General features: G+C 48.5%; 2 protein-coding genes across 7 annotated transcripts in view; one reads left to right on the forward strand and one right to left on the reverse strand.

Annotated features, from left to right (window-relative positions):
• The first annotated feature begins 2,085 nt into the window (after positions 1 to 2,085).
• Positions 2,086 to 6,767, forward strand: Uts2 (urotensin 2). The gene is made up of 4 exons (XM_021161553.2): positions 2,086 to 2,224; positions 3,993 to 4,103; positions 5,105 to 5,148; positions 6,530 to 6,767. Exons 1-4 carry the CDS (start codon positions 2,122 to 2,124, stop codon positions 6,641 to 6,643), a joined length of 372 nt encoding a protein of 123 aa, XP_021017212.1. The 5' UTR covers positions 2,086 to 2,121; the 3' UTR covers positions 6,644 to 6,767.
• A 1,908-nt stretch (positions 6,768 to 8,675) lies between these two features.
• Per3 (period circadian regulator 3) overlaps positions 8,676 to 25,093 on the reverse strand; it is a 41,281-nt gene continuing 24,863 nt past the window's right edge. For 2 of the 6 annotated variants that reach the window (XM_021159430.2, XM_029475738.1), the window contains 9 exons: positions 24,059 to 24,194; positions 23,423 to 23,538; positions 23,103 to 23,270; positions 18,723 to 18,953; positions 17,455 to 18,146; positions 15,528 to 15,630; positions 14,364 to 14,547; positions 13,340 to 13,490; positions 8,676 to 10,986 (listed from right to left, as the gene is read on the reverse strand). In XM_021159430.2, coding sequence (XP_021015089.1) covers positions 10,903 to 10,986; positions 13,340 to 13,490; positions 14,364 to 14,547; positions 15,528 to 15,630; positions 17,455 to 18,146; positions 18,723 to 18,953; positions 23,103 to 23,270; positions 23,423 to 23,538; positions 24,059 to 24,194 — 1,865 coding nt within the window. In that variant the 3' untranslated portion in view covers positions 8,676 to 10,902. Of the gene's footprint in view, positions 12,442 to 13,339; positions 13,491 to 14,363; positions 14,548 to 15,527; positions 15,631 to 17,454; positions 18,147 to 18,722; positions 18,954 to 23,102; positions 23,271 to 23,422; positions 23,539 to 24,058; positions 24,195 to 25,093 lie in introns of all 6 variants that reach the window. The other 4 variants (XM_021159431.2, XM_029475736.1, XM_029475737.1 and 1 more) reach the window with 4 other exon arrangements.

Genomic DNA, 25,093 nt, shown 5'->3' on the forward strand with positions numbered 1-25,093 from the left:
TTCAACCTGGTGAACCAGGTTCCTCATTGGGCTTACAGAACGTGTGTAAGGGATTACAAATGGGAGCACGGGTCACCCCAAATCAGCTGCATCAAAGAAGAGAGACTCACCCGGGTATAGGTGGAGTCCTCCATTCTGTCACCCTCCACACTTAAGCACCTTTCTGAGACCATGCACAGCTGTGCACAGTGACATCCAGCTGGCAGCGGATGGGGAGGGCTAGGCACAGGAGGAGTGGCTGGAATCTCAGGTGAGGTCAGATGACCTTTCTCAGGCCCCTCCCCTTCTGTGAGGCCTAATCTCGAACAGGGATCTCTGGTGAGATGGCTGCTGTGCTCAGAGGGCAGTGTATAAAGCAATAATGCTCTATACACCCACACACACCACCTGTGGGGGATGGCTGAAGCCTCAGAGCCTTTCTGGGACAAGGTGACATTGTCATTGACAGCCTATTGAGGAGGGATGCTGATTTTCATTGAGGCCTATGCCTTCCATCCTAACTTAATTAGGCCAGGCAGTAAAACCTTCACTAATAACTGTCAGGACCCCTGAGTCACCAGGGAATGACAAAGCTTGGCAAGCAGCCTCTGTGGGAAGGAAAAGTGTGACTTCACTGCTGTCTCCCTCTACAACTGTCCTCGGGGGGGCCACCAAAGACCCCACAATTGGTCGGCTTGCTCCATGCCAAACCTGTTGGCAGACCACAAATGACTTATACACACGTCTGCACAGAATGCGTCCATGCAAACATTCCACCACCGATTTCTAGTTTTTGTTTTATTTTTACTTTTTAAGACAGGTTCCTGTCTGTAGCTCTGGCTGTCCTAGAACTCACTCTGTAGATCAGGCTGGCCTTGAACTCAGAGATCTGCCTGCCTCTGCCTCCAGAGTTCTGGGATTCAAGGTGGCCCCAGCATAGACTTTTAAAAAGATGTACGACTTTGAACTGCGGATCCCTCTGCTCCATCTTCCAAGTCTTGGTACTGAAGACTGAGCCCAGGTCTTCACAGAAGCCCCCTCCCCCACCCCCCACCCCCAGCTGAGCTGCATCCTAGGCCAATAGTAGAGCATTTTAGGAAAAGAAAAACACCCTCTTTACCCCAAGCCCACTACTTCCAGCTTCATAATATTATACCAATCCTATATGACACATCTTGGGGAGACCCTTTTGTTGCTATTCTTTGTAGTTATTGTCATCTACTAATTTATAGGCTTGGCTGGGGTCTTAAGTTTAACACTGAGAATCTGTAGGTTAAATGAAGACTCATGGATGTATCCCAGGCTACCGTTAAATTCAGAAACCTCTTGCCTGGGGTATGTTTGGCTATAGTTGTCAGTTACTTCATGCACATACTCTTGAAAACTTGTGTGTGCACACATACAAACGTACCACATGTACACTTGTGTGCGTGTGTGTGCACACACACACAACGTTCTGAGATGAGTAGGCTGCTAAGAGAACCACTCTGCTGGGTTGAGTCTAGTGAAGCCGGCTGGCCAGGCCGCTGGGGATGTCTATCAGTCCTCCTTGCTGGGTACTATCCAGCCCTAAGGAAACCTTACTCTGAGGACCGAGCGCTTGTGATCTTACACGCAGCCGCGCACACGTGCTGGACCTGAGCTTTGAGCAATGCTTGCTGTGTCTTTGCTATTTCGAACAACTGGTTTAATACAACCTGACAACTCATCTATTTACCGGTGAAGGATTTTTTTGGAAAAAGAAGCTGAGATATTTCACGTCATACCCCGCATCGCTTCTGCTAACATTCATAAATCCTTGTCCTTCTGCCTTGGCCACATCATGTCTGTCCCCGTCTTTCACCTGTGATTTATTGCTGAGTGACTTATTTTGCCAGATTTATAAACTTCATGATGCTTTGAATATCCACTCTGAACACCAGTCAACAAGCCAGTAAATTTATTGTCTATGAATTGTTACTCTGAAAAATTACATCAATGCAAAGTGATTGCCTTTCAGCCTCCCTAGCCAATAAATTCATTCTATTTTTTTTGGAGGGGACGTATGAGGTCACAGGATGATAGATAAAACGGGCAATCCCTCAATGAGGAGTGTCGGAAGTTCTCCAGAGCAGACGCCCAGACAGACTTCTCGCCGTCATCATGGACAGGGTGCCCTTCTGCTGCCTGCTCTTCATAGGACTCCTGAATCCACTCCTGTCCCTTCCCGTCACGGACACTGGTGAGAGGACTCTTCAGCTTCCAGGTGAGGTGACTTTTTGTTTTTGTTTATTTTCAGTTCTGGGTGCCACTCAGGGGCAGGAGGAGGAGGAGGATGCTGGCTGAAAAGGGTCTTCTGTAGGTGCAACCATGCTTTGAAAAGAAGCTTTGAGGGATCCTTACTGCAGGTCTTAGCTTTAGCGATGGGCACGGTCTTCTCTAAACAAATTGCGTATTTTATGTAACAAATGTACTTCAAACTTTCCTTGTCACTTTTGTTCATAAAAATTGGACAGACTTAAAACATTACCTTGGGTTTTAGAGTGAAATGATTGAATGCAGGAGTAGTGTTTTCCAACGGCAGAGAGTAGTGTACTCTGCTGTGAGTTAGAAAGCACGCCTCTGCGTGTGCTATATGGAACGAAAAGGCTTAATTAAGCAGAGCAGCGCCTGAAGCTGTGGACCAAAGAGACATCCAAGTTTGATTTCCTTTTGACTTAATGTTCTATTCAAGTTCAGCTGAAAGGGGAAAAAATTAGAAATTTTACCACAACCTCAGTCTGGTATCAGGTTGTGTATTAGAGTCCATAAAAAATTGTTACCTGGGTTTAATATTTGATTTTGGATACCTAAGCAAAATTTCCTTTATGTTTATTGTGTATGCACACACACGTACCAGGGCCCAGATGTGGAGGTCAGAGGATCCTCTGGTTCTCCAGCACGTGGGCAGGCTTGGCGGCAGGCAACCTCTGTCTGCTAAGCTAGTTCACTGGCGTGGCTCTTGGGTCCTTTCAGACCTTTTCCTGAGTAAGTTCTCTTCCAGCCACTGCCACTGGACCATCCAGCCCCCACCAGCATTCTGAGCATCTCAGAGCACCACTCACGTTCTGTCCATCGGCTGCTGGGGTCACTGAGTTCACACTGGCACGGAACCTGATGCTCAAGACCAGGCATGAACCAATGCTCTTACTTTAAAAGAGCAGGACACCCTGCTCTTCCTCTCTGAATCAGAGACCAGGAGCGTCAGCTACTGATGCCGCTTTAAACAGCTACGAGGGAAGGGCTTAGGAGAGGGCAGGCGCCTTTAGTGTCTCTCCACTGTCTTCCATCAAGGTTGCAGATGAGTATTTGTCCCTCTGCAGCATTCCAGGGTCTTGTGTGGCTTCCCAGCCAGACTCCCTGAGCATCTCAACATGCTGGCACCTGCCCAAGGCACATGTTCCACTGCCAGCTGCCACTGGTCTGTACATTTCCACCTGTTATCATGAAGACCAGGCCTCACATGCACTTGTCATACCCGCTGCCTGCCCTTATACCTCACATCACACACAGTGCGCACAGCTTGCACATAGCATATACCCACATATACTCATCTTGTATAACATACTCGCATTTACCATACTTCCCTCCACATACACACTTCACATCACCTTTCGCACACAAGTCACAACGCAGCGTTTGAGCTTCCCTCGAATGTCCACCGTGAGGCGCAATAGAGGTGCCACTGTCAACTTCACTATGGGAACACAAATCAAGAGGCAACAGGTCGCAGCAGATACACAGAAATGAGGATCAGTCAGACTTCTGAGGCAGACTGGCTCCTGCCCAAGGCAGGTGCTAGGGTGACCACATCGGCAGGGAGGGGTGGCCCATGGGTTCCTCCGTGGACTTCTGATGACTGGCATAGCACTTTATATCTGCTAAGTGCCATGTCACCAGTTCCCACCTCTCTGTCCCTGGCACTCATTGACGACGGGAAACAGAACAGCCAAGTGAAGCCCAGGGTAGGCTACTTGTCTGTCTCTACCCCACAGTGCTTGAGGAAGATGCTCTTCGGGCTCTGGAGGAGCTGGAGAGGATGGCCCTCCTGCAGACCCTGCGCCAGACCATGGGCATGGAAGCAGGGGAGAGCCCCGGAGAAGCAGGTAAAGCACTCTTGGGGTTGTGGGCGGATCCCAGAGCTACTAGAGAAAGCTCGAAAAACTGAACTGTATAACCCTTCTTAGCCTATGCTTTTACCAACCTCTGTCTACCCTTCTGAGACCTGAGGCTAGCCTGGGCTATATAACGAGACTATATTAAAAACAACAACAGCAGCAATGAGGAAACGTCCCTTTTGGGTTGACTTTCAAGTAAAATGTAAACAGGGTAAAATGACGAACGACAGACATGGGGACTCACACCTGTGAACTGGGAGTCTGAGGCTAGCCCGAGGTCCTACTGCAACACAAACAACTGATAGGAAAGACCACAGTTTTGACTATTTTCTTCTGTTGCTCAGAACATGTGGGTAGAGGGCAAAGAGTCTTTTAGTAGACATTGCTTACTGACAGTACTGTCAGTCCGGCTATAGTTTAGAATCCTTGACTGCTCTCAAGTACACATTGCCTCAGTCTGGAAAGGACTGGAAATGAGACACGATTTAGGTGTGTTCCATTTGTCTTTTCTTCTTTGCACATGCAGTGCGCATGCATGAGGTGGGCTCATGTGGGGGTGTGGGAGGTCCAAAAGTGACACTGGCTGTTTTTCTCCAGCTCTCTCCAACTTATTTATGGAGGCTGGGTCTCTGGGCCTGGAGCACCTTAATCCAGCTGTTTACCTAGCCTGTTTGTCCCAGGGATCCTGTCTCTATGGTCTGAGTGCTTAAGGGGCCAAGGTGGCCTCTATGCCCACCCAGCTTTTACCTGGGTTCTGGGGATCTCAATTTGGTCCTTTAGCCTGTGCACCACGAGTCATCTCCCAGCCTTGGGATCCCAGATTCTGTATGTTTTGCAATAAGCATAACTGGCGGGTGTGGTGGCAAATGGCACAGGTGGTTTTCTGGGAGGCCAGCCTGGTCTATATAGTGAGTCCCTGCTTAAACAAGGAGAAAGAAAGAGAAAACACAGTGGCGGATCTAATGAGAAGGTGTCAAACTGTTTTCCAGATCCCAGCGCTGAGACCCCCACTCCACGGGGAAGCATGAGGAAGGTAAGAAGCTCTGGCTTGGAGAGAGAAAAATGGAACTTCTCCTAATTCACGACCCAAGCGTGTTCTAAGGAATCACACCTTAAAATCATTGGCCAGTGTTCTTATGAGGCAGAATTTTTCTAAAATTCACAGAATTTGTAACTGTAACAAAAATGTAACAGACGCCTATTCTGGGTAAATTGTAACAAGAATGTAACAAGCGCCTGTTCTGGGTATACTGCAGTAGGATGCAAGAGAAAGGAGCAGCAGGTCAGGCTGCTGCCAGGCTTGCCATCCACTGTCTTGCCACATGGCCCCATTGGCAGTGCCATCCCTAGGAAGCTGGTAAGAAATGCTCAGACTCCACCCACAGCCCCTCCCTGCTAGTCACACCTGCAATTCAACAGCTCTGCAGGGGACGAGCGATAGACTAGTCAGCTTGGGGCACCTACAAGGCAGCGTGGGAAGGGTCGAAGGATGCCATGCTCGCCTCCCCAGGATGAAAAGGGGTGCAAAGGCTGGACCAGAGACACCTCTGTGGCTGTGATCGCCACTGGCATCCTGGTAGCCATCACTGTGACAGGGGATCCTAGAGACAGGGAGCACTACCTGAAGCCCTGAGGGGACTAAGTGTGGCTTCCGTGTGCAGCTGGAGGAAAGTCATCACTCAGAGGTTTACATCCTTCTGAACAGTAGGGCAGTCTCAGGCGGGGCTACTACTGCTGTGACGAAACACCAGGACCAAAGCAACCGGGCAGGAAAGGATTTATTTGGCTTATACTTCCACATCACTGCTCATCACTGAAAGAAGTGACTCACACAGGGCAAGGACCCGGAGGCAGAAGCTGATACAGAGACCATGGAGGGGTGCTGCTTACTGGCTTGCTTCCCATGGTTTGCTCACCCTGTTTTCTTATACAACCCAGGACCACCATCCCAGGGGCAGTGCCATCCACAATGGGCTGTGCCCTCCCCATCAATTGCTAAGAAAATGCCCTAGAGGCTTGCCTGCAGACAGATCTTATGGGAACATTTTCTCAGTTGAGGCTCCTTCCTAACTGGTGACTCTAGTTTGTGTCGTTGACAGAAAACTATCCAGTATAAGGATTATCCCTTAGGGTCTCAAACTGTAAATGGAGGACATGCCTACTGTATTCTAGAATCAAAAGAAGATATGGATCAACCTTTAAAACAAGCCAATTTTGACAGCTAGGATCTATGTTACACAGAAGGCAAGTGTCGAGAACCCCAACAGAAGCCTGGCACAGAGAGGTTAGGGAGCTCAAGGCAACCGCAGAGTTAAGCTGACTGGACAAGAGCTCCAGAGACCCAGCCCGAGGAGTCCCCAGAACGGACTCTGACTCAGGGCTGTTTATCTATTGTTCTGGTCTTATGGTTTCAGGCTTTCGCTGGGCAAAATTCTAACACTGTACTGAGTCGTCTCTTGGCAAGAACCAGGAAACAACATAAGCAACACGGGGCTGCCCCAGAGTGCTTCTGGAAATACTGCATTTGAGGAGACACAAGCGTCCGTTGGTCTCTCAGAACCATCGCTTCAGGAAACGGGCAGAGCAGATGCTTGAAGCAAAATCACGCTAACGACGCCTTGTTCTTCATTACGAGAAATAAATCCTCTATGTTTCTCAAGTATCGCACACAGTTTAGTTTACTTTGCGTACACATCCTGAAAAATCGATAGCCCACCTTTGCCCCCATTTATCTTGGAAATGTACGAGTTGGGCTGGAGGTAGCTCAGCGGCAGAGAGCCTGCCTAGCTATATGAACTCTGCTCCATCCTGGGCTCTGCAAAAATGGGGGAGAAAACCACTTAAGTAAAGGTAGCAAGAGAGCACACAGCACAGAGGAGGACGAAAAGGCATAAAGTCAGAAATTATTTAAAAATGAATTACTTTCTTGACATTTTCTCAAGCCCTAAAAGATGAATATGTACATTGCTTTGGGGTGTGATTGGGGAGATAAGGATCTCATGTATCCAGCACCAGCCCTGAACTCCTGATTCTCCTGCCCCCTACTTCCTGAGTGCTGGGTGTGCAAGTGGATGTCACCGTACGCATCCAGTGCCGGTTGGTCATGCTGAGGCTGGAATGCAGAGCTTCGCTCGCTCCTGAGGCAAGCATTTGCTAGTTTGAAAAGCTCTAATGTAAAGGCAGTGGCGGGGCCTGGAGAAGCTCTGAACTGTTTCTCAGGGGCAAGCTTGTGTGTTCACACTCTTGCTCTCAACAGGCTCAAGCACTTGAAAACTTCCCTGCTCTCAACCTCTGTGAGCAAGCTTCAGTGTCCAGATGACTCGCTTTGAGTACTGGAAACTCACTTCCCTTCAGCTAACAAAGGCAAAATACTTAAGTGTTCTTAGAGCTGACACCAGGATTCAGGCTGTGGAATGGGATCGGCAGGTTATTCATCTTTAAGGCCCACAAATACCCAAGTAGACCAGCATTTCATGCATAACTACGGCAGTCTGTAGATGACCAGACACTTTGTCTGGGTGCCACAGGCCGTGACTGACCACAGAACCACAGGCTGGAAGCACTAAGTCTCTCACAGAAGCAACTTTTCCTGGATGAGACCAGTCATTCCACTGAAACATGCAGGTGAGCATCAGGTCTGTGCCAACCACGAGGCACTATGGAAACCTCACCCTCCCTTGTCACCAAACATCACCAGTGACTTCAAGTAACTGTGACAGAGATGTTCTAATTTAGACACGACAGCAACAGCTCAGTAGGGAAAGCAGGTGTGCAGATTCAAGCATTCAGCCGTCAAGTCTGCCTTTGAGGCTCGTGGCTCCTTAGTGTCAGAATCAAACTAGCTCTCTCTCCCTTTTGGCGATCCCAAGAAGCCTAAATGGGTTTCTAGTGTACTAGCATAATCTACAAAACCGTCACTAGGCGTAGTGATTGGGGCGATTATCTTAGGACAGACTGCTAAGCCCAGTCACAGGAGCTGAGTCCTCTGCCCACTCTGCAGCCTCCCCCATAAAGTGAGAAGAACGGCCTCCACGGGCTCTTGTGAGGCTGGGACGAGAGACTTTCTATAGAGTACTTACACTGGTCTGGCTGGAGGCAGAAACTGTAAATCCTGGGCTATGTGGCCCTAGGTGTTGGCATGAGAGGAAGGTACCACTGGGCAGGCCTGAGACTCAAGGCCTTGCAGGCTGGGATCAGGCTCCAGATTCTGATGTCTGACTTTGCTCTAAGTCACTCAGAGTTTGTGAAACACAGGCTTCCTACAGAAGCTTCAGGGATAATTTTGATAATTCCGCTTCACTGGCATACATGAATAGCATTATCCATATGCTTACAGGTATAAACATCCAGGGCTCAGTAAACTCTCAGGGCTAGAATGGAGACTGAACACAGTGGCAGATGCCTGTCCTCCAGAGTGGGAACAGAGATGAGCTTACACGGCAAACAGTTGTGAGCGTGGTGACGTGGACCCAGCACGGGGCCTTCAGGGACCGCAGTAAGCAAGTGTCTCTGGCTGACACCAAGTGTGCTCAAGGCTCGATTACACAATGAAGAGCATTCTCCACTTGAACACATATACTGTTTATTGTTTTTACTCAAAAAGATACCCAATGAAAAGATAAATGTCCACTAAGTACAAGCAAATTCACAGTTAATTATGAACAAATTGCCAATTTGGTTAAAGTTTGCCACCTTGTGAATTATAATATTTTATTTAATCCATTTATTTACACATCCTATTTTCATAAATTTTGACCTCTGACCCAAGAAAATAAAGCTTTGGGGGGAATATTTATGTAGACATTCAAGTCTACAACACACACTTTTCTTACCAATTCTCTAGTTATTAATACGCAAGTCAGTGAGCCTGAGTTTCCACTGGGTATGACCCCCATGGGGGGCAGCAGGCTCTGCTGGACCAGCCCACAGCAGCAGAGATTGCTGATGGCATCCTAGCAGAGGTGAGACGTGGTAAAGGACTTTACAGACCTGACTACAGCACCATTTTCAAATCAAGCCTGGCCATAATACAGACTCCATAAGGTGTGGACAAAGGCAAGGAAATAAGGAACTGCAGAGAAAACGGGGATCCAGAACCAGCAGGAAAGGGCCTCTCTCACCAGAGACCATCAGATCTGCTGTATGTACACAAACGCAGAAGGGTCCTGGTAGCTTCGCTAGAGAAGGCCAACCTGACAAACGCAGGCCTCCCAAATCACTTCACTACCAGGATGGACTAGGTTCTGAGAAGTCTCTCTATTCACACAGCAGGAACAGGTGTCAGGAACTGCTCAATACCAGAAAGCTCCAGGAAATGTCACAGGCAGCATCGTAAGATGTTTCTGACGCCTTCCAATAGGACTGCTATCCAGAAAAGGCTCTACTTTAGAAAAGAAGTCTGAGCCACAGAGTTGGGAGCACTGGGTACAGCGGCCTCTATGACCGTCTCCTGACCACAATGACAATACAGTTATCAATAGTTATAAATTGTCAGAGGAGAACAAAGTGTTCCTAAAACAAAGCAAAAACAACAGCCAAAAAAAAAAGGAAGAAAGAAAAAGAAGAGAAAAGAGAAGAAAAGAAAAGAACGAGAAGTAAGTTGGACTGCAGGAAGTGAAGCAGGAAAAGGCCACTGTAACCCTCCTCCCCGTTCCTTCCTGACCTGCACGGGTGACTCCACAGCCATCTCGATTTCAAGAAGGAACTTTGGGCTTCTTTAAACCAGAGCACCAGACAGTGAGCGGACAGACCCGTGAACAATCACACTCACTTCTGAGGCAGAAACTGCCTGGAGAGCATGGACTCACGGGACTCTGATGTCACCGAGCTGGGGTCCCTGAGCTCCCCTAAGTGTAGTCTCCCAAACTCTTACCCCACTTCAAGGGCAAACAAAAGGCAGACCGCTGGTCGTCATCGTGTCGTTTGGTGAAAAGGAAAGGTTAACTGTTGGTTTTGGTGAGCCCGGGCACACACATCTCCATGATAACATTAACGTAATATTTAAAACTTTTGAAAACACTATTGTTTGGGTAAGAAGCTTTTTGCCATGCAAGGCTTAACTTCAGTCGTCCAGGATTAAGTCCTGGCTAGCTGACAGATCTTAAGGAAAGAGTTCCTGTGACAGGCAGCCGCCACAGGAAGTGCATGGACGAGAATGGGGTCAAACAACCAAAGCCACGAGTCCCACAGTTCCTAGGGAACGATGCGCTCTGACGCTCTGTGAGAAAGCTGGAATGTCTTACAATCAGGAAGAGAAGCACCATGCTGTACAAAACCTAGATCAATGTGGTAAGTTCACGGACAACCCCGTGAGAAACACACAACCTACAGACAGAAGTTCTTCAAGTATTCTAGTGGGAAAGTGATCTTGTAACAACATAAAAAAGCAAACGAGACGAAGGCCTGCGACTCGTTCCAACTGTAACTTACTCAGGATGACCTCTGAAATTTGCTGTCAGACACAGCCCAATGTCATCAGGTGACAGATGAGTTAGAGAAGGCTTCTCGTTGACTGTTTTACTATCATGAACAAGAGCCTACGTACGCTCTTGCTTTGGGAAAACCAAGAAGGGAGGCCTGGGGAGACATGTTAGCAGTGGAGAGTGCCCCAGCCTAGTGGATGTGAGGCCCCGGGTTTGATTCCCAGCGCCACCAAAACCAAACCAGAACAAAGCCAGGGAAGACCTTAATGTCAATGACTGGCGTTTCAGAGTTAAGACTGTGGTGAGGTAACGCACGGCTCTGTGTCCCACGTGACCTGGAGAGGGTGTGACATCTTCACAGCTGCTCAACTGGTGTCTTCTGCTGGGCGCTGTTCGAGGACCTCTGCAGTGTCGCCCACTGAACCTCTGACTTCACAGGCAACACAGCTCTCCAAAAGAGACCAAAGGCAAGCGTGTTATTTGACGTTAATGCCAATTGAAGAGTTTGAAAGTATGGAACAGGCTGAGCCGAGGGAAGATTTACTGGTTGGTTTTTGTAAACGTGACAGACACAAACCCAGGCACGTCTGGGATGAGAGAACCTCAACTGAGAGACTGCCTCCATCAGACTGGCCTGTGGACAGGTCTGTGGTGCACTCTCATGATTCATGAGGGATGTGGGAAGGCCCCACTCACTGTGGGCTGTGTCACCCACAGGCTGGTGGCCCTGGGTGCTATAAGAAAGCAGACTGAGCAAGCTATGGGGAGCAAACCAGTGAGCTGCCCCTCTCCACGGCCTCCGCTTCAGTTCCTGCCCTGACTTTCCCTGTGAGGTGAAACATTCCTTCTGGTGCTTCTCTCACAAGGATAGAAAGCGAAGACAGAGTGGAGAGGAGGAATAGGCGAGCAAACATAAGTACCAGTGAACTGAGAGGACACCTACAGAGAAAGCCACCAAAACCTTCTAACCCCTGTGAAAGACAAAACTGAGATAAAGCTCCCTGGAGGAATAAAGGCAAGGCTGGAAGAAGTGAGAACTAAAATCCTGAAGACCAGGTAACGGTACGTAACGGATGCAGTGGAGGGAAAAAAGGAAAAGCTGTATGTGAGAACAAAAAGCCTGAAAATCTTCCCTATTTAATGATGATCTGGACATCCAAGATCATCTTCCTGAATGAGCATCCAAGATGCTCAACGGCCTCCAAACGGGACCAGCTCAGACATACACACCCAGACACAGCACAACCATTCAAACCAAAGCAGGAGAGGACACGCCACACACGGGATTCTTAGAAAATCATCCATAGATGTCTCAGCAGAAGTTCTGGAGGCCAGAAGACAGAATGCTGATACAATCAAAGTGCTAAAAGGAAAAGAAAAAAAAAACAAAAAATAAAACAAACAAAAAAACCCTCCTTCCACCAAGAGTCCTTTATCTGGGAAAACTCCTTAAAAAGTAAGGGAGACATTAGACAATCCACAAAAGCAAAGGCTGGGAGAGTGGGGCATGATGTCACCCTCTCTGCAGTGTAAGCAGTGCTGAGGGTGGCACTGGAGGTGGCAGGGTGGTTAAGAGCCCAGGCTGCAGCAGAGAGCTCCGTTAGATTTCCAGCATACACAGCTCTGGAGGATCTGCTGCCCTCTTCTGGCCTCGGTGGGTACCACGCATGCATGAAGGTGTGCAGACATATGTACAACTACACACAACTGAACATGAAGAGGAGGGACGGATGAAGGGTACTGCAGCTGGGTCAGAGGGATGGTAACCCAAGGCTGGGTGCTGGTACAGCCCTGGCTTGCCAGTCCGTGATATGACTTAGGACACTAGCACCCAAGAATGACCTGGGTTTCTGTCTCAGGGTTCTCAATGCACCAACAAGCAGCAGGAAATGGATAAGGAGCTCCTGTGGAGTGAGAAAGTTTCCTTCAGGATGCGCCTTTCTTATACTTTGGATTTAAGCTTTTAAAGAGGAATGGATATTTGAACCAGGTATCTCCATACCTCCCCTCAGCTGGTCACACTCCAGGAAGTATCTTTATCACCCTAACCATTCCAACTGGTGGGAGAGAACTATTTCATCATGGTTGTGGAATGGTGTTTCAGACACATAAGGAAAGAGCTGTGGCTACTCACAAGAGACTTGTAAGATTGGGACTGCTGACATTCCCTTACAGAAAGTGGGTAGGGAGTCACTAGACCATCACTGTAGACTGTCATTTCAGACCCTCACTGTAGACCACCAGTGCAGACTGTTGCTGTAGACCTTACTGCAGACCCTCACTGTAGACCCTCATTGTAGACAGTCACTGCAGAACCTCACTGTAGACCCCAGCCTCTTCCCTACACTTACCTCCCAGTTCTGCATGATTTCACCTTGGGTGTCCTGTGTTCTCAGGAGGTTCTGAGAGTCTAGAGTGTAGAAGGGACTGAAGGGGGTGGAGATGGAGCGCTCCATCTGTGGAACTATCACTCATGCTGGGCTGAAATGGTTTCAGTAATATGGCTGTTTAGGGGTCGCCTATGCTCTGTAATGTAAGCTCTATAACTTACTGGCTTGCCAAGACTGCCTTTACTTTACAGTATTTGGTCTGGGGCTGGGCCCTACCTGGCATGAACAGACATTTGTTTATGCTTCTTCTCCTAGGAAACTTTACAAGGTAAAACAGACCTGTGTTCAAACCCCAGCACACATGACTTTACATGTGCACACTCTGTATTTAGAGCACACAGGTAATTGTTCAGATGAAGGTCACCAGGTGCCTGGCACGCGACAGTCATGATGCGAGGGAGGGCATGCTTACCTGGAGGTGTCCTTCCTGAGGTGCTGTGTGGCTGTGGATCCAGGAGCGCACCTTGGCCAGCTCCTCCCTCTGCGCAGGAGAGAACAGGGGCTGCTGCTGCTCCATGCTCTGGAGCTTTTCCAGGTCCTGCTTCAGCACCTCCTCTCGACCCCTAAGACCAAGAAGGCCTCTGAGCGCCGCACGTCCCCCCCAGTGCCGATGCACTTCATCTCTTAACTTAGGACACACTCGGGTTGTCTGCCACACTCATGCGGCAAACCTTTGCTTCTTGGTGGAAAACCGTGACGCTAAAACGAAGCACATCAGGAAATGAACTTCCCCGGCCCCCCTCCGCCAGGGCAAAGGCAAACGTCTCGAGTGTGTGCGTCCTGGAAGGACAGCCCGTGTGCGCGTGTCCTGGTTGTGGTGAACAGCATGTTTGTTCTGTATGGAGCTGCACATGTGTGGCTGCAATTTTTCCTCCAAGAATCATTTGTTGCTTGAATTGAGATGAACAAATTTGTAAGCACATTTTTAAAAATGACTGTATCTAAAACATTTAAAAGTCATCTTATGCCAGGCGTGGTGGCACACGCCTTTAATCCCAGCACTCGGGAGGCAGAGGCAGGCGGATTTCTGAGTTCGAGGCCAGGCTGGTCTACAAAGTGAGTTCCAGGACAGCCAGAGCTATACAGAGAAACCCTGTCTCGAAAAACCATTAAAAAAAAAGTCATCTTATGTAGAAAAACCACATTAGAAACCAAAAGAATAGCCAGTGTGATGGCTTGAAAGGGACGGTCACTTCTAGGCAAGTGTGGCTACAGGATGCTGTCCTCCATCCTTACGTACACACCACAGCTGGGAAGGCACTTGCCCTCTTACCAAGCCTGAGTCTGATCTCTGGGACACACACTCTATAGACAGTGAGAACAGGCTTCCACATGTATGCCATGGCAACAAAATAAATGACAGTAACATGAAAGTTTTAGGATTAAAGAGATAACTCATCCAAACGCTAAGTGGGGTGTGCGGAGTGCTTCCGTACCTCTCGGGCACCTGGTATGTCATGAGAACACACTCTGGGGTCCGCTCTATCATTCTCCAGATGGACTCTTCAGCCGCCCCGGGAAGGGCCTGGTCTCTCTGTCTATCCTGTGGCCTCTGTCTGTTTTCAGAGACTTCAGAAGCATAGTCACTGCTACTGAAGTATATACTGCTGGCACTGCTTCCTGTCAAAGATCCACAGAATGGAAAACACCCGTCAGAAGTCCACGTGCCAGAGAGGTCCTGTTCCAACTTTGGCACCTAGCTGCCCATCTCAGCAGGGACAGTTTCTTAAGATGTTAACCAGATACTTACCAAATGACCTTACAATTTCAAATGACTCCTAGCATTATTGATCACAGGCCCAGACCAGAGACAGTCCAGTGACCATCTATACAATGCAATCCCAGTAACTATCCATACAATGTAACCCTCCTGAGCAACAGAAAGGATGACCACCAATACATAGAATGAGGATCAACCTTAACAGCATGACTTTGAGAGACTCTTCATGCGAGAAGCTCTCATGCTGCACTACAGGAACTGAGGCGGTAGAAAGCACACCAGTGTGTCAGGTCCGAGGTCGACTATCAGTCTGACTAGAAAACACTCTCACGGCACACGTTTAGCACACTTGGTCCCCTGGTGATGGCAGGGTTCTGGGAAGTGGTCAACCTTTTGGGGGCAGGATGCTTGAGAGGTGGGTCACCGGGGGGTGGGTAGGAATTTGAAGGTTACAACAATGGCCCCACTTCAGGTCTGAGCTGATTCTTGTCTGCTATGTCTAGGTCCCTCCGCCTAAGGCTCAGATGGTCTAGCCTCCACTCCTTCCCAGCCTAGATCCACGGCAGCCACCGCTCCATGAGCCCAAGCAAACCCTCCTCTAAGTTGCTTCCACCAGATATCGTCTCAGCCATGAGAAAAGTAACTCACACAGACTGTAAACGGTTACAGGAGAACTTTCTAGAGCAGCAGGGATAGTCTAAGTGCTTGTAACAGTTACACCAGTGAACGTTTTGTCAAATATAAAAATTCCCGAAAGGAAGCCTACAAAAAGAAAGGGGGCCGGGAGTCCCAAACTTCCTTTCTATGCTGGTGTCCAAGCTACAAGGCCTTGGGCAGAGTGATTTGGTAACAGTGAGAGGCTGTTTTCCTGGTCACCTACCTGAGGCGGCAGCAGAGGGACACTCCTGCTGCGCTGTCGCCGTGGCCGGCTCACCAGAGGTGCAGTGATGGCTCCTACTGCCACTGGGACCTGTAACACAGTGCTGGAGGGGAGGACACAAGGGCACTTAGCACTCCAAGAGCTAGCTAGCAGGCAGCTCTTCAACTTTACCTGTCGCGCGGAATGAGATTCACATATGTAGGTGAGGAGTGGGACTCTCAGGGCTGGCGTCAAGAATGTGCTTAAAGTTTCTTTGGAACGACTATGTTCTGACCCCGGCTGCATGTCAGGCACCACCCAAGGGTGGGCTTCTGTACACCTCTGTCATCTGGCAAGTGGACCTGGACACTTTATATGCTCTAAGCATAGTGTGTCAAACTCTAGGAACACAGTAGCAGGCAAAACAGAGTCCCAGCCCTCTGAGAAGACAGGCTGCAGAGGGTGAAGCACCATGGAAATACTGCATCCTTCAGTCCTCAGCAGAAGCTGTGAGAGAGCCCTCTTCCCAGCTTTCTCATGAAGACGCAAGTCAAGATGAATGCACCACTGCAGTGAGCCCATCTCACTAGTGACAGAGCTCCCATGAGAACCAAAGTCACTATCTATATTTTCTTAAGATTTATACGACTAGGTCAGCGAGATCCAGGGAAGGCACCTATTACCGATGACCTGAGTCTGATCCTCAAAACCCACGTTATAAGGAGAGAACCACCTGCCCAGAATTGTCCTCAGACCTCTGCATGGACACTGTGGCACATGAGTACCCATCCCAACAGTAAGTAAAACGTACTTTAATTAGAAATATTTATTATGTCTGTATGTATAGGTGCATACGTGTTTACAGGTGCCTGAAGCATCCAGGTAAGAACCTTGGGTCCTTCGGAGCTGGAGTTACAGGGGTTTGCAGGACAGCCGATGCCATGCTGGAGTCTCCTCGGGCCCTCGTGACTGCACAGCAAACACTGAGCCTCTTATCCAGCTCCTGAACTGCTGTCTTATTTCTTAGCCCCCCAAGCTATCCAAAGTAGTGACTGGGGAGACAGCTCATCAGTTAGGAGCCCTTGATGTGCCTCCAGGGGCCCTGGGTTTGTTCCTATCACCCACATGTGGCAGCTTACGACTGTCTAAAACTCCAGTTCCAAGGGATCTGGCTACCTCTTCTGGCATGGCCCCGGAGCATACCACACACATGCTGGCAAAACACTCCTACGCATAAAATAAAACACTAATTTTTGATTTCCCACTAAAATGCAGGAATGCCAGACTCTGAGGTTTAATCTGATAAATATCTCGAAGTGTTTTTATAGGTTAAGAGTTTGGCGAGTTCAAAATACTTTACCTAAACATTTTCAGTTTTGAAAATGACATGTATAAGCATAGCAGGATGAGCTGGCTACTTCCTGATTATGCTGAACACTGGCTCCTGCCTCATCCACACACTCCTGCACTTTTGTATAAATAGAAAGGCTCCTGCCTCATTCACACATTCCTGTGCTCTGTGTATAAACAGAAAGGCTCCTGCCTCATCCACACACTCCTGCGCTTTTGTATAAACAGAAAAGCATGAGCTCTACATCTCAAGGCCAGCCTGGTCTACTGAATGAGTTCCAGGACAGCCTGGTCTACTGAGTGAGTTCCAGGCCAGCCAGGGTTACACAGAGAAACAAACAAACAAACAAACAAACAAAACCAAGTTGTTTTTGAAAGACAGAAATCAGTGGGAATCCTCCCCAAGAATCAAGAAGAGAAGAGTCCTTCGTCTCCAGTCTACAAGTGGACAGGCACACTTCTCATTTACACAGAGCAGAGCTTAGTCCTCATCACAGCAGTGGGGCTGATCTCCCACTACGGCTGGGCGGTCAGTGCTGAGCCCTGGCTTGGTAAGGGGACCCAGGTTTTCTCAGTTGGTACCACGAGCAGCACTCACATGCTTAGCGTCTGGCCCAGCGCCTCTTCTCACTGCGTCTGCGGACTCTGACGGTGCAGGCATTTCTTCCTGGAGTAAATTCAACTGTAATGGTGAACTGCTCCGTGAGCTAATGAACGGAAGCTCTTCACTGTGTGCCTCCCAGTTCTCCTCCACTCTCCTTTGGTTGTGGTCTGAAGTGGTTGGTTCCGGGTTTGGAGCCATTGCTGGTAGTAAGGGTGCCAGTTCAGAAGACCCTGCGGCCCCCAGGGATGGGTATGGAGAGAATGAGGGCGGCCACAGAGGGAAGAGAGGGGCGTTGTGCAGGAAGATGGTCATCAAAGTATCCACGTAAGCAGAGGGGAACGCGGAAACAGCCTGGGGGCCGGCGGACAGAGGTGGACATCCAGCTGCAGCTCCCCAGGCTGCCGAGTCCCCTACTCCCTGAGAGGCCATAGCTTGGAGGGGAAAAGAGGGGAGGAGATAAGGGGTCTGGCTGGGAACTATCAGGGCTGAGGGGAATGCTAAGCCTGCGCCGAGGGGGGAGGGGCTAGTGGATGGGCTCCAGTGCTGCTCATCCGGGAGGAATCCAGTGACATGGGGACAGAGGTGGGCACCGGAGCTGCTGGTGTCCACAGGTGCTGGCAACTTCTTCCGTTTGTGCTTCTGTCTCTCACTTCCAGCACATCTGCTGTGCTTAGCAGTGGACCCTGCTGATGATAACCAAGGAGAAAGTCATTGCAGGTAACTCTAAGTATTACCTCATGAAGCCAGTATTTGCCAATACTTTTAAAAATACAAAAAGTTGTTCTAAATCAACAAAAATTCTAGGTAACAATTAGTGCTCCAAATCAACCAAATCCAGCACTTTAATCGGTTTATCACTCTTATTAGAGATCCTTTGTAAACTGTGGAGCAAGTGAGGCCACCTGTTGTTCACCTTCTCCCTGGTTCAGCTGGCCCTGTACAGCCTCAGGGACCAGAGCTGCCCACCTGACCAACTACAGACTGAAAATACTCAGGGAAAAAACCACTGCTAACATGAATATGTACAGAAGTCCCCGTTATTCCTTCAACTGTAATAATAAGTGTGTCAAGTGTTAAATAAGGGTAAGGATAAGGACGCGGAAAGCCTGAGTGGGTTTTACCCTTTTACGCGAAGCCCTGAGTGTCCGTGTGTCAGGTAGTTCTTCCCGGAAGCAGCTTCCCACGGACACAGGAGGACAGTTCAGCCTGTGTAGGATTCACAGTCATCTAAAGCTGTAAGGGCTATCTCTGAATGTAACTACCTTGAACACAGGGGTACTGAGCACGGTTTCTGCTCTCTTGCTGAAGATAGCAACCGTAGGGCGAGGTCAGGATCTTTTCCCGGAACCTGTCAACATAGCTCTGCTCTTCCTTCTGTGTGTGTGCAGAGAGGACAGCCGCTGTGAGCCCCACGTGCTTAAATCCTCCTGCAGCCAGGTGAGAGGCCTTCGTTCTCAGGGCCCACGGCTTACACGCCGCGGCAACACTTTCTGCTGGGATCACAGAAAACAAAATTAATTATAACTGTTTATTAATTGCAACTGTTTATTATATTTTGTAACTCCCCTTCAATACATCTCAACAAACATAATTGTTGGAGTATAAAAACTTCATCAGTACAGAGCAATAATTCGTCTCATCTTTCTTTACATATATACTACTTTATGACTGTAATAGCATACAGATACTATTTAGATCCTGATTTATAAACATTTTCTATGTCATTACATTTTTAGATTTTTAATTTAGAAACATTTGCATTATTAATTTAGAAACAGGGCTTGGCGTTTCCTAACTAGTCTACCTGTCTTGAGTTCGTCAGTCTCTGGAGGACTGGATTACAAGTGTGTGCCATCACATAGTTTGAATTTCTATTCGTTTTCTAGAGACAAAGTCACTTTATGTAGCCCTGGATGTCCTGAGCATGCTATGAAGACCAAGCTGTCCTTGAACTCAGAGATCTGCCTGCCTGTGGCTCCTGAATGCTAGGATTAAAGGTGTGCACCACTGTCCTTCGCTCAGTTGATTTTTTTTTTTTTTTAAAACAGGAAACATACTCGCATGATTCAAGCACCAGGTTTTAAAAATCAATCTAGCACATTGTTCCTGTGCCTTCCACAGTCTACCCAGCTTCTTTTCATTCTCCCCATGGACAGCCATTCATTTTCTGCCCTGCTAGTCTCTGTACGCACAGACAAGGGACCGTGAGGGCAGAGGCTCACCTGCTGCCACCCACCCTGTCTTCCCTGAAAAGGCACACGTGGACGCTAGCCTACTCCTCCGGGAATGCAGCAGTGCACAGGATCTCATCCTCTTTACCTGCAGCAAGGCATCCACTTTAGTCACATGTACAGCCGCGTGCGCCTGGACGCAGATTCCAAGTTCTTTCTAGAGTTACTGTTTTCAAGAGTAGAGAGCATGCTGGGTGCTGTGCTGGTTTCCGAATACCCTTCCCACCTCTCAAAGCTATGTAACATCCAGGTATCCTGGCTAGGCTTGGGCCTATGCCACTTCCAGAAATGGCCTCTGACTCGATTTGAGTCGACTTAAGTGCTGTGGACAGCAGAGTATTAAGGACAGAGCATTTTTCTTGCCTCAAACAATGGACACAGTTGTGAAATAAAAGGTTTCAGGGCCCTGAGCCTCAGGCAGAGTCTAATCAATTCCCTAAGAAGCAAGGCTAGAGTGTCCAGGAGAGTGGCAGAGGAGACAGTGTGGAGAGAGGCCTCCAGAGAGTCAGACAGCAGCCCCCCCACCCACCCTGGGCCCCGGCACTCAGGCGAGGGTCTGCCTTGAGTTCTTGGGTGGGAAGCACGCAAGACAGAGGGAAGGACAGCTCAGGCTTACGGAGCAGTGCTTCCTTCGTTGGCCAGGCTAGAAAACCTCATCTCTGGCCGGCAAGATGGCTCAGGAGGCAAAGGCGCTTGTCATACAAGCCTGGTGACTTGAATTTAATCCCAGAAATCCATGTAACAGGAAAGAACAGACCCCAAAAAGTTGTCCTCTGACCTCTATATCTGTGCTGTAATATGCGGAAGCACACACACAGAGAGAGAGAGAGAGAGAGAGAGAGAGAGAGAGAGAGAGAGAGAGGAATAGTGCAGCAGCACGCACACACACATGCTATATAAACAGTTAAAGAAAAAGAAAAAAAAGCAAGCTTTGGCTTTCCTGTGGTTGTGGATGAAGGAATCAGCAGGAGGGGATGCATTAGGCCTGGAGGGCACAGAGCCTGAGTCCTGCCCTAACAGATCTTAAAAGTGTAGTATGAAAAAACCAGTCTGTTTCCAGGAAAATTAAATGGGTCTCAAAAGAAATCCCACAAATTTTCTTGGGAACACAAACACTGTGACTCACGTAACAGTGATCCCTAATAACAAAGTGCCCAACACAGGTTCGGTCGTGCACACCCCTACTTACCACACTCAGGAGGCAGAGGCAGGTGGCTCTAAAGAGCTCCCAGACAGCCAGGCTACACAGAGAAGCCATGTCTGACCCCCACTTCCCAAACAAGGATTTCATCTTTATCATCAGCATTTAGAGTTAATTGTCTGTTTTACTGCTGTCTTCAAATTTTAGTATGTTGTACGTTCATAAATATTTATTTCAAAGTATCTTCAAAGTCCATTTTCCACTTTTTCTTTGGCCCATTGTTTAGCACTGTGTTATTTACTAAGTTCTTGGGTTTTAACATAATTCTCCCTAGCCAGAAAGCACATTCCACATAGCATCAATCCTTCTACATCTGAGACTTACATTTCAGCACAACGTATTTTATATGTCAGGGCGCCTCCTGAGGGTACCGGAAAAGAAGCTGCGCTATAGTCAGCTGTACAGCGCTACGGTCTACAGTGTCTGCTAAAGGTTGCTCAGGTCAAGATGGCCAACACCGTGGCTCAGCCACTTAAGCACACTTTAAATCAATTACTTTAATCACATACAGCTGTAGCTGCCTGTGGCTGGGTATTTCTACCTGAGTGCGAGAGCCCTCAGAGGCCAGAGGGCTTCCTGGAGCTGGAGTTACCAGCGGCTGTGAGCCACCTGACATGGGTGCTGAGAATTGAACCTGGGTCTGAAGGGAGAGCAGCAAACACTCTTAGGCACTAAGCCAGCTCTTACACACAGTATGCACACTTTTGCCCAAATGTTTTATCAGCTGCATACAGAGTTATGTTTTCTAACTGTGGCTGCTGTGGAAAGAACACCTTGTGTATTGTATGGGTACATCACCTGTCAATTACAAGACCTATGGTCTATAGGAAAGGGGAGAACAGAAGGTGGGGCACCTGGGAGGCAGAAAGAATTCTGGGAGAAAGCCAGGTGTGGGTTAATCGCCCGGGAAGATGTGATAAGACAGACACATAGCACCTGAGCACAGGTAACTGGTTGTGTGGCAGAATGTAGCTTAAAACAGTTGGCTTATTTTAGTTATGATCTAGTCAGAGAAGAGCCTAGCTATATGGCCAAGGTATCTGTAAGTATGTTTTGGGTCTGAGTCTTATTTCTGGGAACATGGGGCAGGGAGGATGAACCGGATCTAACTTTTCTGGCCTGTGAAAGTCTAATTTTCTCTTTGAGTCTTACCCTTTCTCTTCCTATCTTTGGAAACTCCATGACTAGTGAATACACACTACTACCACGTCTTCCTAGTGAGTTCACCTCCAGCCTGCCCATGAAGCGCGGCTGACGGGACCATCTTGAGCTGTTTCTCCTGTATCAATGCAAGCAACACACATCCCTTCATACCTGTTGCTTGATCTCTGTATCCTTTCTACCCATTTACTCTCGGATCATTTTTTTTCTTTTAATGTAAAGCTGTATGTATGTGTTTGGTCTAAGTAGGGCTTATGGACGTTGGTGCAGTAGCTGGGGAGGCCAGAAGGAAATATTGGATCCCTGGGACTGGAGTTACAAGCAGTTGATGTGGGTGCTGGGAACAGCACATGGGTCCTTTCCACACGCAGTGCATGCTCTTAACTGCAGAGTCACTCTCCAGCACCTCACAGCCCTTCCTGAGAACTTAAATTGTAGACAGCTCACAGGCAGCTGCTCATCTCTGTTTTTTATTCTCCTGCCTCTGCATTCCAAATGCTGGGATTACAGGTGTAGTACCAAGCCTGGCTCCAAGTTTTCCCTCTTTTTTTTTTTTTTAAAGATTTATTTATTTATTGTATGCATGTGAGTACACTGTCACTGTCTTCAGACACACCAGAAGAGGGCATCAGATCCCATTACAGATGGGTGTGAGCCACCATGTGGTTGCTTGGAACTAACTCAGGACCTTTGGAAGAGCAGCCAGTGCTCTTAACCGCTGAGTCATCTCTCCAGGCCCCAGGCTTCCCCTCTTAATTGCAGTATTTAGTCTGTTTTAAATGATTACTGAAAGTCTGGTTTCTTTCTTTTTTATTTCCTGATCACCTTTTGAATTCAGGGATTTTTAAACTTTTTTCTCCTCAATTTATGGCCTGGCTGAAGGGAATCTGTGTCTCACGCTGCATCTTAATTAGTCCCTGGTCCTCTCATGGAAACACCTGCTGGGGACCAATGTGATGCCCTGCTTCCCATTCCTAGGCATCTGAGGAGGAAAAGTTCCTTCTTGAGTTTAGGCCTTAGCTGTCCGTGTAAGAAAGGAGAGGCAGTACCTGACTGTAGGGGCGGAACGTGGCCAGAGGTGCTGCTGCAGCTGCACTGGCTGATGCCAGACGCCACGCTCAGTGCGGCGGTGGACAGGGTCCGAGCAGCACCTCCCTCGATGTCTGTGGATGGTCCAGTTGTTTCCTGTTTCCGTATGTCCAGGAGCTGTTCGGTGTCTGGAGATACAGATGAGAAACTGATGGTGAAAAACGCCGAGTGGAAGCTTACGGCGGTCAGCAACTGACCGTCTAAGTCATCAGCCACCTAAGGGAAGGCAGCAGCAGGACTCATGACTTCAATGGCATCCACCCCAGAGCATTCCTGCTACCTCGCTGGCTGCTGTCCGCCTCCGGGATTGGCTTGGCTTCTTCTGAAGATGAAGATGTGTTTGTGCAGGAGATGCACTTTCTTTTCAAGGCTGGGAGGCTGTAGCTTGTCAGGTACCTACAACAGAACTGGGCTGAGCCTTCTTATTGGCTGCACCAGGTGACACCCACTGCTGTGCTTTGCTTATGCCACTGAGGCGTGGGGGGGCCAACTCGGCCCTTTCTTATCAGATGAGGTCAGTCCTCAACATCCCAGCCTGGGTTACTGGCTTAGACTGTCTCTTCCACTCCATTCTTTAATTGGTCTCCACGTCTCGCACTGTTTAACTCTGACCAGCTTAGACATTCACCGTCCCACAGTTCCCTCACACAGGAGATGCAGCATCTTATTTTCTGTGTCCTCTATAACAGTCAATAAACTTGACCTGTATGTAACAGGCATTCCATGGCTAACACAGAGGACACAGAGGACTCAGTACCACTGTCCCCAGCAGCTCTAAGAGCTACCCATGTAGCAACCGATCTTATCATATACAGTAGGAAATCAATACAGACAGCTCTGAGAGTGCTAGGCAGCTCCACAGTGACTCGCCAGGCTTCTGCCTAAAAGTGACATCGCTGAGACTTGCCTCTCTTACCTGATGACACTGTCGATACAGTTCATCTGCTGATAGGATGAGCTACGCTGTTCTTGCTGCAGATCGCCACCGGAGCCAGTATCCGTAGTGCTTTTATTTTTCAGTGTCTGAGAGGAAGAAAAGTCCTTCTGCTCGTCTGAAAGGAGATGGAAGGAGATACAATTCAAATGTTTAGCAGCTAGTGAGAAAATACTCAGCAAATCGTAGCAGGCTCATAACGTATGTTTATACAGTATCATGCAGTATATTTAATATCATTAAACATGAGTGTAGATCTAAATGACTGACACAGAAGTATCAGTAAAGTGAATAAGGCACAAAAGCAAGCCACACTCAAGGACTACAGTGGTATTTCTAAAACCGAGTAAAGCATGTATCTCAGGCGAGGATGACTAAGTCAACTCTGGGACGAGAAGCTGGTGGGGGACGCCCAGTGTCAGGGTAATATCACAACTGGCTAAGACACCTAAGTGCCACCTGTCCCTCCCCTTGTGCACTGCCTGGCTACTGAACACCTGTAGAGTTGGTCAGTGGGCATGGAGACCGGAATAACTGGTATCACACATATCTCATGTGCTGCAGGGTGCAGCACACAGCACTTCCTGGGCTGAGCCTCCGTGGTGACTGATGCTGTGTTCCTGCTGTCCCACATGCTGGCCACCACCAAGGGATGATAAAATGATACTGTACCGATCTGAGTTTGAACTTATCAAGTGTGCCTTGTGGCACAGGCGTGGAAAGAAGGGAAAAGCCTCCAGGCCTGAGCACTAGAGAACCGGAACCTGCTGTAAAGATGACAGAGCCCAGGAAAGGAGACAGAAAACCTGGCAAAGGCAGGACGCCCTGCAAAACAGTGCTATGGCCAGCAAGAATGGCAGGGTTCTGGAAGGCGTGCGTGATTACGTCACATGACTGATAGACCTGTGGCCTCAGCTGTGCGTGTTCTTATTGACAGACATGTCTAGCTGGCCTGGAGAGCCTATTTTTCTTAACAGGACTTCTTGAATAGCCTCATTTCAACTCTTCCCCATATCC

The sequence above is a fragment of the Mus caroli genome, chromosome 4 (assembly GCF_900094665.2).
Source record: "Mus caroli chromosome 4, CAROLI_EIJ_v1.1, whole genome shotgun sequence".
NCBI classification, from domain to species: Eukaryota; Metazoa; Chordata; class Mammalia; order Rodentia; family Muridae; genus Mus; species Mus caroli.

Bases quoted from the DNA above. Each gene is read 5' to 3' on its own strand.
- Uts2 (XM_021161553.2), top strand. From the start codon at position 2,122: ATGGACAGGGTGCCCTTCTGCTGCCTGCTCTTCATAGGACTCCTGAAT. The intron at 2,225-3,992 runs GTGAGGTGACTT...TCTACCCCACAG, and splicing joins GAGGACTCTTCAGCTTCCAG to TGCTTGAGGAAGATGCTCTT. The intron at 4,104-5,104 runs GTAAAGCACTCT...ACTGTTTTCCAG, and splicing joins GGAGAGCCCCGGAGAAGCAG to ATCCCAGCGCTGAGACCCCC.